Genomic DNA, 13,720 nt, shown 5'->3' on the forward strand with positions numbered 1-13,720 from the left:
TTAAAGTCTGAGGCAAAAGAATTCTACACTTGTTTTAAAATTAATTTTACAAGCCATAGAGATTATAAGCAATTAACATTCACCAGACAATTCAAAATCTACAGAGTGAAATAGGCAAGCTTTTAGCTTTTTTGATAGCTGTACCACTAATGCAAGCATTGGGTCAATAAATTTGGCACAGTTTTGTGGTTATTATCTTTGTCAATATGTCATTTCATATTGTTTGATAGACAGTGGAAAGTAGTAATATTGCACCATATTTCTTATTTCACACCTCTGCCCTTCAGATTATGCTAATCTGACGTATCCCAATATCCCAGTTTCATCCTCCTGGAGTACTTTAATTGATAACAACAACAAGCAACCATCACAGCAACAGCAATCGCATTGGGATTATTACCCACGGAGAGAGAGGGACAGGGATCGTGATCGGGAACGAGAGCGCACAAGGGAGAGAGAACGAGATCGGGACAGAGAACGGGACCATGACCGAGAGCGTGACCGCAGTCCGAGTTCAAGTGTTTATAATGGGTGAGTTACTTCAAAAGAAAAAGTTGGAACGTTTGTGGCTATATTGTTTTATAGTGTAACTATTTACTGTGTACCATTAACGTACACATTGTTAGCTTCTAACTTGCATGTTTGTTACTAAGGAAAGAGAATTTTTTTTTAATATACAGTTTTAGTATGATTTTGTTAAATTGTACTTCATTCCAATTTAGTTTGGGCATGCTAGTAAATGAGTAGTTTTACTTGGACTTTTTAGAAAAGTATTCACTGCTAAACATCAGACCTGACCTAATGGCTTGTAGGAAGCTGTTGATTGGTATAGAGTAGGGGTGTTGATGCTCTACACTTATGATTAGGCTACAGCGTCCAATGAAGTAGTACTATTTTATGTCACAAATAACTAACATTGGCATGTGAAATGCACCCACTTCTTAAAAGGTCTTGGTATTTAATAAGATAAATGCAGATGCAACAATATAATTAAAATAGCACCGAAGCTCCTAGTGAATGTATGGTTAAAATATAGATTTCACTGAGATGGTTCAACAGTAGAATTCTTATTCCACTGAAGTGTCAAGCTGACAGATCCTGTTTTATTTGGCTGCACCATTATATTTCACTGCTCATGGATTGGCATCAATAATACCTTTAGGAGGCTTTTTGGTTAGATAAGAGTACTAGAAGATGATGAGCAGTGGAAGACGAACTAGAGTAGGAGTACATAGAACAGTGCAGCACAAGAACAGACCCTTCTGCCCACGATGTTGTGCCAAACATGATGTCAAATTAAACTAATCCCTTCTGCCTGCCCTTGCTCCATGTGCCTCTACTTCTTGCATATTCTCTTAAACTCCCCTATCATATCTGCCTTGACCAGCATCCCTGGCAGCATGTTCCAGACTCCTACCATTCTGTGTAGAGGGGAAAAAATTTGCCCCTCAGATCTGCTTTGAACTTGCCCTCTCTCTGGAAACTTAAATGTATGCCCCCTAGTATTAAACATTTCAACTCTGGGATGTAGTTTCTGACCGTCAACCCTATCTACACATCTTATAATTTTGTAGACTTATTAAGTCTCCCCTCAGCCTCTGTCACTCCAGAGACAACAGCTGACTTCTTCTGGTCTCTCCTTATAGCTCATAGCCTCTAATCCAGGCAGCATCCTAGTAAATAAAAGAACTGCGGATGGTGTAAATCAGAAACTAAAACAGATGTTGCTGGAAAAGATCAGTAAGTCTGGGAGCATTTGTGAAGAGGAATCAGAATTAACATTTTGGGTCTGCTGACCCTTTCCGAAACATTAACTCTGATTTCACTCCACAGATGCTGCTAGACCTGTTGAGCTTTTCCAGTGACTTCTGTTTTTATAGCATCCTAGTAAACTTCTTCTGCACCTTCTCCAAAGTCTCCACATCCTTCCTGTAATTTGGCAAGTAGAATTGAACTAAAGTCTTATAAAGCTGCAACATGATATCCCTGACTCTTGTATTCAATTTCCCACCCAATAAAGACAAGCATACCATACACTTTTGTTACCACCCCCATCTACTTGTGTGGCCACTTTCAGGGAGCTACAGACCTGAATCCCAAGATCTTTCTGTACATCACTGCTGTTCAGGGTCCTGCCATTAACAGTATAATTTTCCTTAACATTTGAACTCCCAAAGTGCAGCACCTCACAGTTACCCAGATTAAACTCCATCTGTCATTTCTCTGCCGTATCCTTTGACAAACTTCTATACTATCCACAAATCTACTGATCTTTGTATCATCTGGTAACCTACTAACCTATCCATCGACATTTTCATCCAAGTCATTTATATATATTATAGACAGCTGAGGTCCCAGTATGGATCCCTGTGCTAGTCAGAGACCTCCAGCCAGAAAAACACCCTTCTGCCACTACCCTCTGCCTGCGATGGGCAAACCAATTCTGAATCCAAGCAGCCAAGTCACTGTATATGTCAGCTATATTCTGATTTAGAATGGCAGAAGAACCAGTTTGAGAGATTAAATGACCTACTTTTCGCTGATACAGACATGATGTATTAAATTAAACAATTTCTGTTAAGATTACAGGCAGAAAATTAGAGGGGAAGATCAAAATTAAAAGGTGAATGAATGATGTATTTTCACAAGATGATCACTACCCTTCTACCTACTAGCGAAGGTGCAAAACTTGATGTACTGTTGGGGAATAAGGTAGGGCAGGTGACTGAGGTGTCAGTGGGGGAGCACTTTGGGGCCAGCAACCATAATTCTATTAGTTTTAAAATAGTGATGGAAAAGGATTGACCAGATCTAAAAGTTGAAGTTGTAAGTTGGAGGAAAGCTAATTTTGACGGTATTAGGCAGGAACTTTCAAAAGCTGATTGGGTGCAGATGTTCCCAGGTAAAGGGACAACTGGAAAATGGGAAGTCTTCAGAAATGAGATAACTAGAGGCCAGAGACAGTATATTCTTGTTAGGGTGAAATGAAAGGCTGGTAGGTTTAGGGAATGCTGGATAACTCAGGAAATTGAGGTTTTGGTTAAGAAAATGAAGGAAGCATATGTCAGGTATAAACGGGAGGGATTGAATGAATCATGAGAGCAGAAAAGGGAGTAGGCGTATACTTAAGAATGAAATCAGGAGGATAAAAAAGGGAACATCAGATAGCTTTGGCAAATCGCGTTAAAGAGAATCCAAAGGGTTTTTACGAATACAGTAAGGATGATAGGATAACTAGGGAGAGAATAGGGCCCATCAAAGATCAGTAAGGCAGCCGAAGTGTGGAGCCACAAGCGATAGGGGAAATGCTAAACGAGCATTTTGCATCAGTGCTTACTGTGGAAAAGGACATGGAAGATATAGAATGTGGGGAAACCAATGGTGACACCTTGTAAAATATCTATATGGCAGAGAAGGTGGTGCAAATTGTCTTGAAACACATAAAGGTGGATTAATCCCCCGGGCCTGACCAGGTGTACCCTAGAACCCTGTGGGAAGCTAGGGATGTGATTGCTTGGGGCCCCTTGCTGAGATATTTGGTTCATTGATAGTCACAGGTGAGGTGCCGGAAGACTGAAGGTTGGCTGATGTAGTGCCACTGTTTAAGAAAGGTGGTAAGGAAAGGCCGGGGAGCTATAGACCGGTAAGCCTGACATGGATGGTGGATAGGTTGTTGGAGGGAACCCTGAGGAACAGGATTTACATGTGTTTGGAAAGGCAAGGACTCATTAGGGATAGTCAACATGGCTTTGTGCGTGGGAAATCATGTCTCACAAACTTGATTGTGTTTTTTGAAGAAATAACAAAAAGAATTGATGAGGGCAGAGCAGTTGATATTATCTATATGGACTTCAGTAAGGTATTCAACAAGGTTCCTCATGGGAGACTGGTTAGCAAGGTTAGATTTCTTGGAATACAGGGAGAACTACCCATTTAGATACAGACACGGGATGGTGGTGGAGGGTTGCTGTTCAGACTGGAGGTATATGACCGGCAGTGTGCCACAAGGATCGGTGCTGGGTCCACTGCTTTTCATCATCTCTATAAATGATTTGGATGTGAACATAGGAAGTATAGTTAGTAAGTTTGCAGATGACACCAAAATTGGAGGTGTAGTGGACAGTGAAGAAGGTTACCTGAGTGTACAATTGGATCTTGATCAGTTTGTCCAATGGGCTGAGGAGTGGCAGATGGAGTTTAATTTAGATAAATGTGAGGTGCTGCATTTTGGAAAAGGAAATCTTAGTAGGACATATACACTTAATGGTAAGATCCTAGGGAGTGTTGCTGAACAAAGAGACCTTGGAGTGCAGGTTATAGTTCCTTGAAAGTGGAGTCGCAGGTAGATAGGATAGTGAAGAAGGCGCTTTCCTTTATTGGTCAGAGCATTGAGTATAGGAGTTGGGAGGTCATGTTGTGGCTGTACAGGATGTTGGTTAGGCCACTTTTGTAATATTGTGTGGTCTAGTCTCTTTCTTGTCGGAAGAATGTTGTGAAACTTGGTAGGGTTCAGAAAAGATTTACAAAGATGTTGCCAAGGTTGGAGGGTTTGAGCTATAGGGAGAGGCTGAGGGGTGACCTTTTATAGAGGTTTATAAAATCATGAGGGGCATGGATAGGGTAAATAGACAAGGTCTTTTTCCCTGAGATGCGGGAGTCAAGAACTAGAGGGATATGGTGAGAGGGGAAAGATATAAAAAGGACCTAAGGGGCAATGTTTTCACACAAAGGGTGGTGTGTGTGTGAAATGAGCTGCCAGAGGAAGTGGTGGAGGCTGGTACAATTACAGCATTTAAAAGGCATCTGGATGGGTATATGAATAGTCAGAGGTTAGAGGGATATGGGCCACATGCTGGCAAATGGGACTAGATTAGGTTGGATATCTGGTCAGCATGGACAAGTTGGACCCAAGGGTCTGTTTACGTGCTATACATCTCTATGATTCTGCGACTCTTCTTGCAGCCATTAAGAAGAGATAATACATAATAGTTTTAGCAGTAACACTGACATGCCACGAACAAATCTTTTGAAAGTAAGACTTGTATCTGTAGTTTAATTGCTGCTCCATTTCTGCACAATTTCGAGCTAACTACTTTTGTTTCTGGGGGTAATTAATTTATAAATGTAATTGGATAGCTGAGGAAATACTTGTTTGTTTTAAAAACAACAAATTAGGGAGAGATGTTGGTATAAAAATGATATATTTACACTGAAGATGATTTTCCTACTTGAGGTAGTTAAGTAATATATGAATCTTTAACATATGTTTGCTGTTTTTTTATTAAATCAATCTGGTTGGATGTGTTATGACTTAGTCCATGCCCATCGCATCCTGGGAATTGAAGCTGGACCTTCTGGCCCAGAGATAGGAGCACTGCCATGACATCTCCAAGCCCTATTCTAATGTCCCCAAGTATATTGACCTAATCATTACTGGGTACGAAATCAATGTGCATTTGTTTTAACATTTCAAATTTTCAAGTGAATCAGAGCATCCTTGAAAGAAACCCTTTCATGTATTGGATTAAAATCCTGGAACTCCATCCACAACAGTATGAAAGGCTTGTGCCTGAAATGTCGATTCTCCTGCTCCTCAGATGCTGCCTGACCTGCTGTGCTTTTCCAGCACCACACTCTTGACTCTGATCTCCAGCATCCGCAGTCCTCACTTTCTCCCAGCATTGCAAGTCTGCACCAAATGGACTGCTCTAGTTCAAAAAGGCATTTCACCCCGACCTTCAAGGGCAATAGGGATGGGCAATAAATGATGATCTGACAGTGACACCCATGTCCCATGAATAAATATAAAAAATGCTTTTCACAACCACAGATGTCCCGAAACCATTGGCAGCCAATCTTTTTTTTTTAAAAGACTGTAGTCGCTGTTATGTGTAAATGTGGTAGCAGATTTGCACGAGGCATGCTCCCATAAACAGCAATTTTATGATGACCAAATCATCTGTTTTTGGTATTGAGGGACAAACTTTGGCTGGAGACCAGGAGAACTCCACTATTCTTTAAAATAATACCATGGAATCTTGTGTATTCACCTGAGCAAGCAGACTGACTCTCAGCTTTATTGTCTCACTGCACCTCGAATAGTGCCATGCTCCCTCATATGCTTAATATTTGCTCAAGTTCTTGATATGAGCACCTAACTCCTGAAATTGAATACAACTACTTTATGGATAGAATTCAATTCGTGCTAAGTGTATGAAAAGATGTATATCATTCAATCACGCAAGTCTGTTCTTCCATTCTATCATTACTCCTGAAAACAGATTCATACGGTCAAAACATTTCATCTTGCATTTATCAGATCAGGTTAGTTGCAAGAATACCAGCTCTCAAAAGGAGCAACATCATATGCTTTACAAAGAAAGGGTATTGATTGCTTGGCACATTGATGCTAGTTAAGATGTTGCCACAGAGATTGTATGAGAAGACAATTGTACCCATTCTTCAAGCTCAAAGAACATGTTCAAATATTGTAATCTTTTGGAATGAAGCTCCTTCCCCTTTGGCATTATTGTGTCTGCCTTGATAAATTCAAGATGAAAAGTTTCCAACAGGACTGTTTTTCACTAAAATTGAACTTCTTTACTACCAAGTAACTTTTCAGTTCTGTTTAGTTTAATCTTATTCAATACTTTTTTCATGAACATACCAAACAAAAACGTGACTGAAAACTTTCAGTAGACTTAGCATCCACAATCTTTGCTGAGAAGAGAGTTCCTGATTTTCAGTATTGTTTACTCTGAGACTTGCTGCCTGATTTCGCTCCCAATAATAGCCTACTTATAATTTTTTTTATGATTATTGCTCCTTGTACCAGTGTCTATGACCATAGGAATTTTTTTTCAATTTATCCTATTGAAATCTTTTTATCAACAGTATTTCTCATTCTTTTTTTTAAAAAGAACTGTTTCATGATATTGCAGTCATAAAATAATGAATTCAGATGGTGCTGTTAATGAAGAGATGGACTTGCCGGGTATGCAGTAACGTAGCACTTCTTTTACTTCTCACCTGAAATGGAGTATTCTGTCCAGCAACCAATGTTGGGACAATTTTTAAACAGTGTCAGAGGTGATGGAGAAATATACAGCCCTATGACTCAAAGTCTTCAGCCATCTGGTGCAATGTGTTTCCATTCAACTTCCAGAATTGTTATTGTGTTATATACATAGAGGTGCTGGCATCTGTGAATGTTCACATTATTAAAACTCATTTTGATTACAGACTTGTTTACTCCTCTCCCTACGCTTGGGCTTTTTAATTCTCATTTTGTTTTTCACAGTTTTGTATATGTAATTGTGGGATATATGAGCAGAATACTATCATTATATCATTTCCTGTATCAGGAACTTGAAGAATATGCAGAAAATTCGCAGGGAATCTGGTCTGGTTTAGATTCAGAATAAACATTTACACGTCTATACAGTTTGATTTGAATGGTTGCAGCCGTTAGGTGTGTTTTTTGGGTATACAGATAGTGTGTGAGGGCATTTTGTAATTTTTACTGTGGAGCCATAAAGAAAGCTGCTCTGTGTGTGTGTGTGTGTGTGTGTGTTTGTGTATGCGTGTGTTACAAATTATACTGTGAAAGCATAATGAACTAGAGCATGTAGGACATCTGCTTGTCGGGTAACTTGCAGGGGCCAGGAGGAGGGCTGGTCACTGATAGCTGGCCAAAATGAATTTTAATGACTACCAGCCCAGAAAAAGTCTCTGTGCTGATGCCAAAATTATTCTAAATGGGGGAGGAGGGCTCAATTTGGATGAAGTTGAATTATTTACCATCTGTGCCAGAGCTGCTGCCACATGTCTTGGGGAAGAAACGTAAGAGGCCCTTAATTTGTAAAAGCTGAGTTGGAAATAAGAGAAAAGGTGGAAAAGAGCTCCAGATGTCAGGTAAAATAGGAAGATTAATATTAAAAACTTCAGGATATCATCTACTTCTACTGAAGAGAGCACACTAGGAAAAAGAGCACAGGATTCAAGGCATTTTAAGGATAATACATGAGATTCATGATACAGACTTGAGGCTCTGTAATTTTTTTTGGTAGGTATTCAAAATCTTAGAAAACAGATCCCGTCTCAAGCAAGTTTATTTCTGCCTTTAGATGACTACATTAATGGCCCAAAGGTGTTTTTCTGACTTTTTCTGATTTTTTTTATTGGATTATGGTCAGATTTACTTTTTTCTAAGGCATAATGTTTAGAAACCTCAATAATGTTCACAAATGGTCTATTAGGATTACTGCCTGACAAAACACTAGTTTTCCATACCATACTGCTGAATTTTCCCCTTGCTGTGATGGCAGGATGGGTAACAATGTGGTGACGAAAATAGAGGGAGTTGCATCAGGACAGGTGGGACAGTTTGCATCGCCCAGGATGGAATTAGGGGTACAGTGTGCTAGCATGTATCATTGTGAGGCCGTGTTTGCTCTCAGTGTAGTGGCCCTGAAGTCCATGGCAAAATCCAGCCCCGCAGTTGATGATAAAATGTTTAAATCTCAAATTGAACAGTTTGTTTTTGGAGTAAAACCAAAATTGATTTTGTGTTTCTCAACTATTTTAGGAAAACTCTAATTCAAAGTAAGCAGTTAAAATTACTACTGAACACCAAAAGCAATGTTGGCTTTTTATGAACTTGTGGTTATCCTGTCACATTACACACAATTGGGGTTTGACACAGCAGTGTTCAAAATACAAGTGGGAAAGTTTGAGATGCACAGCACTCTTGTGGGGGGCGCCAAAGGGGAATACAGTCAGTGAGTTCAGATATTAATCACTTTATGTTTGGCTTAAGAGACTGCTGCTGTAATTTAGTTGGTGGGAGATGTGGACTACATTATTTTATAATGTTTTTTGTTCTTTATCCCAAATGTGCTCCTGTTTCATTTCTCTCTCTCTCTCTTCTATTTCTCATTCTTCTAGAATTTTTATTGAACCAATCTATTAACATTTCCTTTCTTTATCTGCTGTGTTGATAAAATTTAAATACCATTTCTTTACCTGGGCTGGTAACCTGAAGCTTCAGCCAAGTGATGAAAAAGCTTTAGTGTGGCTAAATATCTAAAAAGAGAAGTGTAAAGCATTATTCTCATCCAAGCAAAGTTCTAACAAACTTTCTAAGGAAAAGAATTACACTGTTTTCAACACACAAAAATTGAGAGTTTTATGCTTGAAAGCAGAATGCACATGGCTTCAGCAGTACTGACAGAGTTTGAAAATTCAGCATTATATTTGGGAGAACTGATGTGCCGGAAGAAAAACCAAGCTGAAACAAGGCAAACAGAAGCCTTGAAGTAAAGTGGATTCTCAACTGTGAGAAAACGTCAAAGTAATTGATTCCTCATGTGTCATTACTGAAGTATGACATCAGGAAGTGTTTACATTTGCAAGACTTGTCCAACAGGATTTTATATCAACAGGTACTATGCTCAGTAGTCATATGATCTTTTAATGGTGCGGTTACTGGTGATGGCACTGTGCAATCATTGACAAAGAAACTTGTTATGGTGGTATTAATACAGGCTGTTCCTGTATTATAGAATCATACAGCACAGAAACAGATCCTTTGGTCCAACTCGTCAGCTCTGACATAGTTTGTTTGCCAGCATTTGGCCCAAATCCCTCTAATCCCTTCCTATTCATATATCCATTCAAATGCATTTTAAATGTTGTAATTGTACCTGGCACAACTTTCCTCTTGCAGCTCATTCCCATACAGGCACCAGCCTTTGTGTGGAAGAAGCTACCCCTTGGGTTATTTTTAAATTATTCCCCTCTTGCCTTAAAACTTTCATTGCTGAGAACATTGAGTATGGGAGTTGGGATTCTGAATGTATGTCTGAAGATGTGCATTGGGAACCTGTGGAAGCCTTGGTGCAGGGACATATGTGAGAATTGCCCTGGAGGTTTCACATTCCAATGGGCAGTGCTCCTGCTGCCTAAGACCCTCCGCAAATGTTCATGATTCTGAAACAAAGTTGGAAACTTTGGACAGTTTTGTGCAATTATCTGGATAGCTTCCTGAGAAAGATTGGATAAATTAAAACCTAGCATGACATGTGGATAACTACACAACTCTGTGCCCCCTACCCAATCAGACTATCCCAATCTTCCTCCACTGTCCCACAAGGCCAAAGTTGGCCTAACTATCACCCTCCTCTGACCCCCCCTCCACTTCTTCAACTCAAGCTCAACTACCTCCCCCTTATCCACCCATCTGTCTATCCATTCACTAACTTTCAGAAACTGACCTTTTAAACTTACTGTACAGCAGCTGCAGCAGTATAAAGTATTTGTATTTTCTACACTGATCCTCTTTGTGGATCTGTACATCAATTATTGCACTGTGGCAATTCTTCTGCATGATATAGTGGAAGTCAGATCCCTTTAAACATTGCCATATCAAAGTGCAGATCTCTGACCTATCAGTGTCACATGCAGTAATGCTGATCAGAATATTTGAGCCTCCATAAGGTGATTCAATGAAGGTCAATAAAATAGTTATTTTCTTGGTGGAAGAATCCAAGACAAAGGGACATAACCTTAAAGTTGGAACTAGATTGTTCAGTATTGAAATCATTAGACATTTTTCATACAAAGGGAAGTTTCAAAAAATCTAGCAGCTGTTCACACTCAAGATTGTGGATGTGGTGTCAATTTTCTTTTAAAAATCTGGGTTTTATTTTATAAATGCATCAAGGGATGCAGAACAAAGGTGAGTAACATGAATTTGAAGTACAGATAATTTTGTTTTTAATGAAGACTGTGGTAGACTTAAGAGGGGAGGGGGTCAGGTTTGAGTGGTAATATCATTGGACCCATAACACAGAGGTCCAGACAAATTCTATGGGGAATTAGGTTCAAATCCCACCACAGCATTGATTAGAATTTTAACTCTGTTAATAAATCTGGGTTTGGAAGCTAGCTCAGTTTCATGGGCACTATTACTGCCATCAGTTGTAAAACTTGTCTGATTCAGGAAAGAAAAGTCCATTCTTATCTGGTCTAGTCTAAATGTGACTCCAGACCTACAGCAATGAAGTTTGACTCTTGGTTCTTCTCTGAAATGGTGAAGCAAGGTCACTCAGTTCAAGGGTAGTTGGAGAACAAATGCTGGCCTTCCTCATGATGACCATATCCCATGGCAAAAAAAAACTTACCTTATTTTATCAAAAAATATTTTTGAAGTGGCATAATGCTCTTTTATTAACTGAACACTGATGGTTTCTCACAGCAATTTCTAAGAACATTTGAAAGGCCCACAATAAGCCATTTAAAAATGAGCTAAGCCTCTGGCTTACAGTGCAAGTGTGAAGATAGGAAGCTGCAAAATGTTGTTGACTTCATGTTACATGCTGCAACTTTAGAATTACTGATCTTGTACCAAACTATGATTTTCCCGTTGAGCTATATCATAGAGCTTGATTCTGTGTAAAGTGAATGTTAGGCAGTAAATACAATTGGAATTGGTATTAAGGAGATACGAGCAAGGGAACACTGTTCTTTGGGCTGAGATGGCATCTAGTGTGTTAAGTGCTCCTGTTAACTGAGGGGGGTCAGGTTCTCTGGAGAAAAAGGGATTACCTTTAAACTGGAAGCGGAAATTCAGAGTTGATGGGTCTAGATGCTACATTTTCATATATAAATTATAACACTTATAATGAGTTCAAATTAATTATACCGCATATCATTTATTTCAATGTGAAAGATTAAAGTTTTCTGTGAATCACTCCATACCCCAGTGCTTTCTTGTTCATGAAGGTAGCGACAGCACTTAGATGGAGTATGTACCGTTTGAAATTTTCTGCCTATAGGCAATGAAAGTGTGAATGGTGGAGGTGCATTGTGGTCCTGACTGATATGTACACTTTACATACCTTCACCCCATATGCATGGTATTAATGTGACTGATTCATAGCACTGAGCTGCAAATGGTCTGTTTGCAAGCTGCGAAGACGGCAGACTTAGTTGTTTTTTGGAACAGGTTAATTCAGAGCCCACATTGAGCTGCTGTCAGAACAGATGCATTCATCGAGAATATTCCCAGGAACTTCGACTTCACTTTGACCTGTTAAAATTTTGGACATTATTGCCTTGTGCGTGCACCCTGCTCATTTCACAGTACTGGCTTTTTGAAATTGTAGCAAGACGCAATGGGGGACAGAGAGGGGTAGGTGAGAAAATAGTTGGACAGTGAGAGTTGAGGGCTTCTCATAGACATTGATGTCTTATTTCTGAGGCACAATAAGGTTTGAACTTCGCTTCATTCTCCAACATTGCAGCAAAAAGACTAAATGTTGTAATGCAGTCCTGTTCTGTGTGGCTGTTGGTGCTTCAAGTTAATGGATTACAAAAGCAGCCCCAATTATCCCTTCAGACAGTTCTGTCAAAATTGTGTTTTGCAACCTAGAAATGCTGGGAAATAGAATCAGTGTTGCACATAACATTTCTTTGTGTATTGTTTGTGAAAGCATAACTGAATACACAAGGTAAACTTCCTATTACACACTTTGCAACGAAAAGAGTCTCCCAATTTGGACTGTTCCTGCATGTTCAATTCCGTTAGCAGAGTTAAGAGATACTAAGACAATTGTCCTCGCAGTATATTGATATTCCAGCTAAGAAAACCAGTGAGTGTTTTCTAAATATTTCTCAAAATATTGCTTTTTTCAAAAAAAAAGCTATTGTCTGTATTCTAGTATGCATTCAATGTAATTAATTCCAAGATGAAGGTGAGATCTTTTTAGTTACATTTATTATGTGCTGAGTTTCTACCTGACGATCAGTGTATTTGCAAGGTCAGCCCCATGTGCCTTTTTTCTCTCTGTTTCCCTGTCTTGCTCTGTCCCAAAAAACATTGCCCAGTTCTCTTTGGTACATCGGAGTGGTTTTGAATATTTTTGTTATTCTCAGGAAGTCCACACCCCTAACCCCCACCGATAACAAGGACTGTGTGTACTTAATTTTCTCCACCACAATATTTTAGTACTTTATTGAAATTACTTTCCATTATTGATTGGCAGCAAAATCACTGCGGTTCATCATCAAAACAGCTTATATTTATATAACACCTTTAATGTAATGAACATTTTTAAACACTCCACAGGGCACTAAAAATCTAATATGACATTGAGGTACATAAGATTAATGACCAAAATCTTGATCAAAAAGGTTTTGAAGGAGTAAAGGGAGATAGAGAGGCAAAGGGAGGGTATGACAGAGTTTGGGCCCTAGGCAGTTGAAGACATACCAACCAGTGATGGAGCTCGTAAAATTGGAGTTCACAAGAAATCAAAATTCAGGAGCATACATACGGTGGAAAGGGTACAGTTTGAGGAAATTAGAGAGCTTCGGAGTGATTTGAAGACCAGTATTAGAAGTTTATATCAAGACATTGCTTGACTGCAATTCCTAATGGGTCCAGAGGTGCATGGACATGTATGAATAGAGGCTGGAAATAATGAAAGTATGAATGAGGGATCAGAATCTTCCAGGCCTACTTCGAGCTTTTAGAACGGTGCACAGGGGAACTTAGTTGGGCACAGGCAAAACTTCAGTTTCCCAATTGAGAGTTCAAGTTTTGCAGTTACATTCTCAGAAATATTCGGGAAAATCAGATTTCCTGGCTTCTTCCATTGGAATCTTGTTTAGCATTCATTACTTTGCATATCTTGGAAGATATAGAGTGTAGGGAAAT

General features: G+C 39.3%; 1 protein-coding gene across 3 annotated transcripts in view; it reads left to right on the top strand.

The window, feature by feature from the left end:
- fip1l1a (FIP1 like 1a (S. cerevisiae)) overlaps window positions 1-13,720 on the top strand; it is a 109,429-nt gene that overhangs the window by 84,716 nt on the left and 10,993 nt on the right. For all 3 annotated transcript variants that reach the window (XM_072569454.1, XM_072569462.1, XM_072569444.1), the window contains exon 14: window positions 288-531. In XM_072569454.1, coding sequence (XP_072425555.1) covers window positions 288-531 — 244 coding nt within the window. The remainder of the gene's footprint in view (window positions 1-287; window positions 532-13,720) is intronic.

Source organism: Chiloscyllium punctatum, chromosome 1 (genome assembly GCF_047496795.1).
Source record: "Chiloscyllium punctatum isolate Juve2018m chromosome 1, sChiPun1.3, whole genome shotgun sequence".
NCBI classification, from domain to species: domain Eukaryota; kingdom Metazoa; phylum Chordata; class Chondrichthyes; order Orectolobiformes; family Hemiscylliidae; genus Chiloscyllium; species Chiloscyllium punctatum.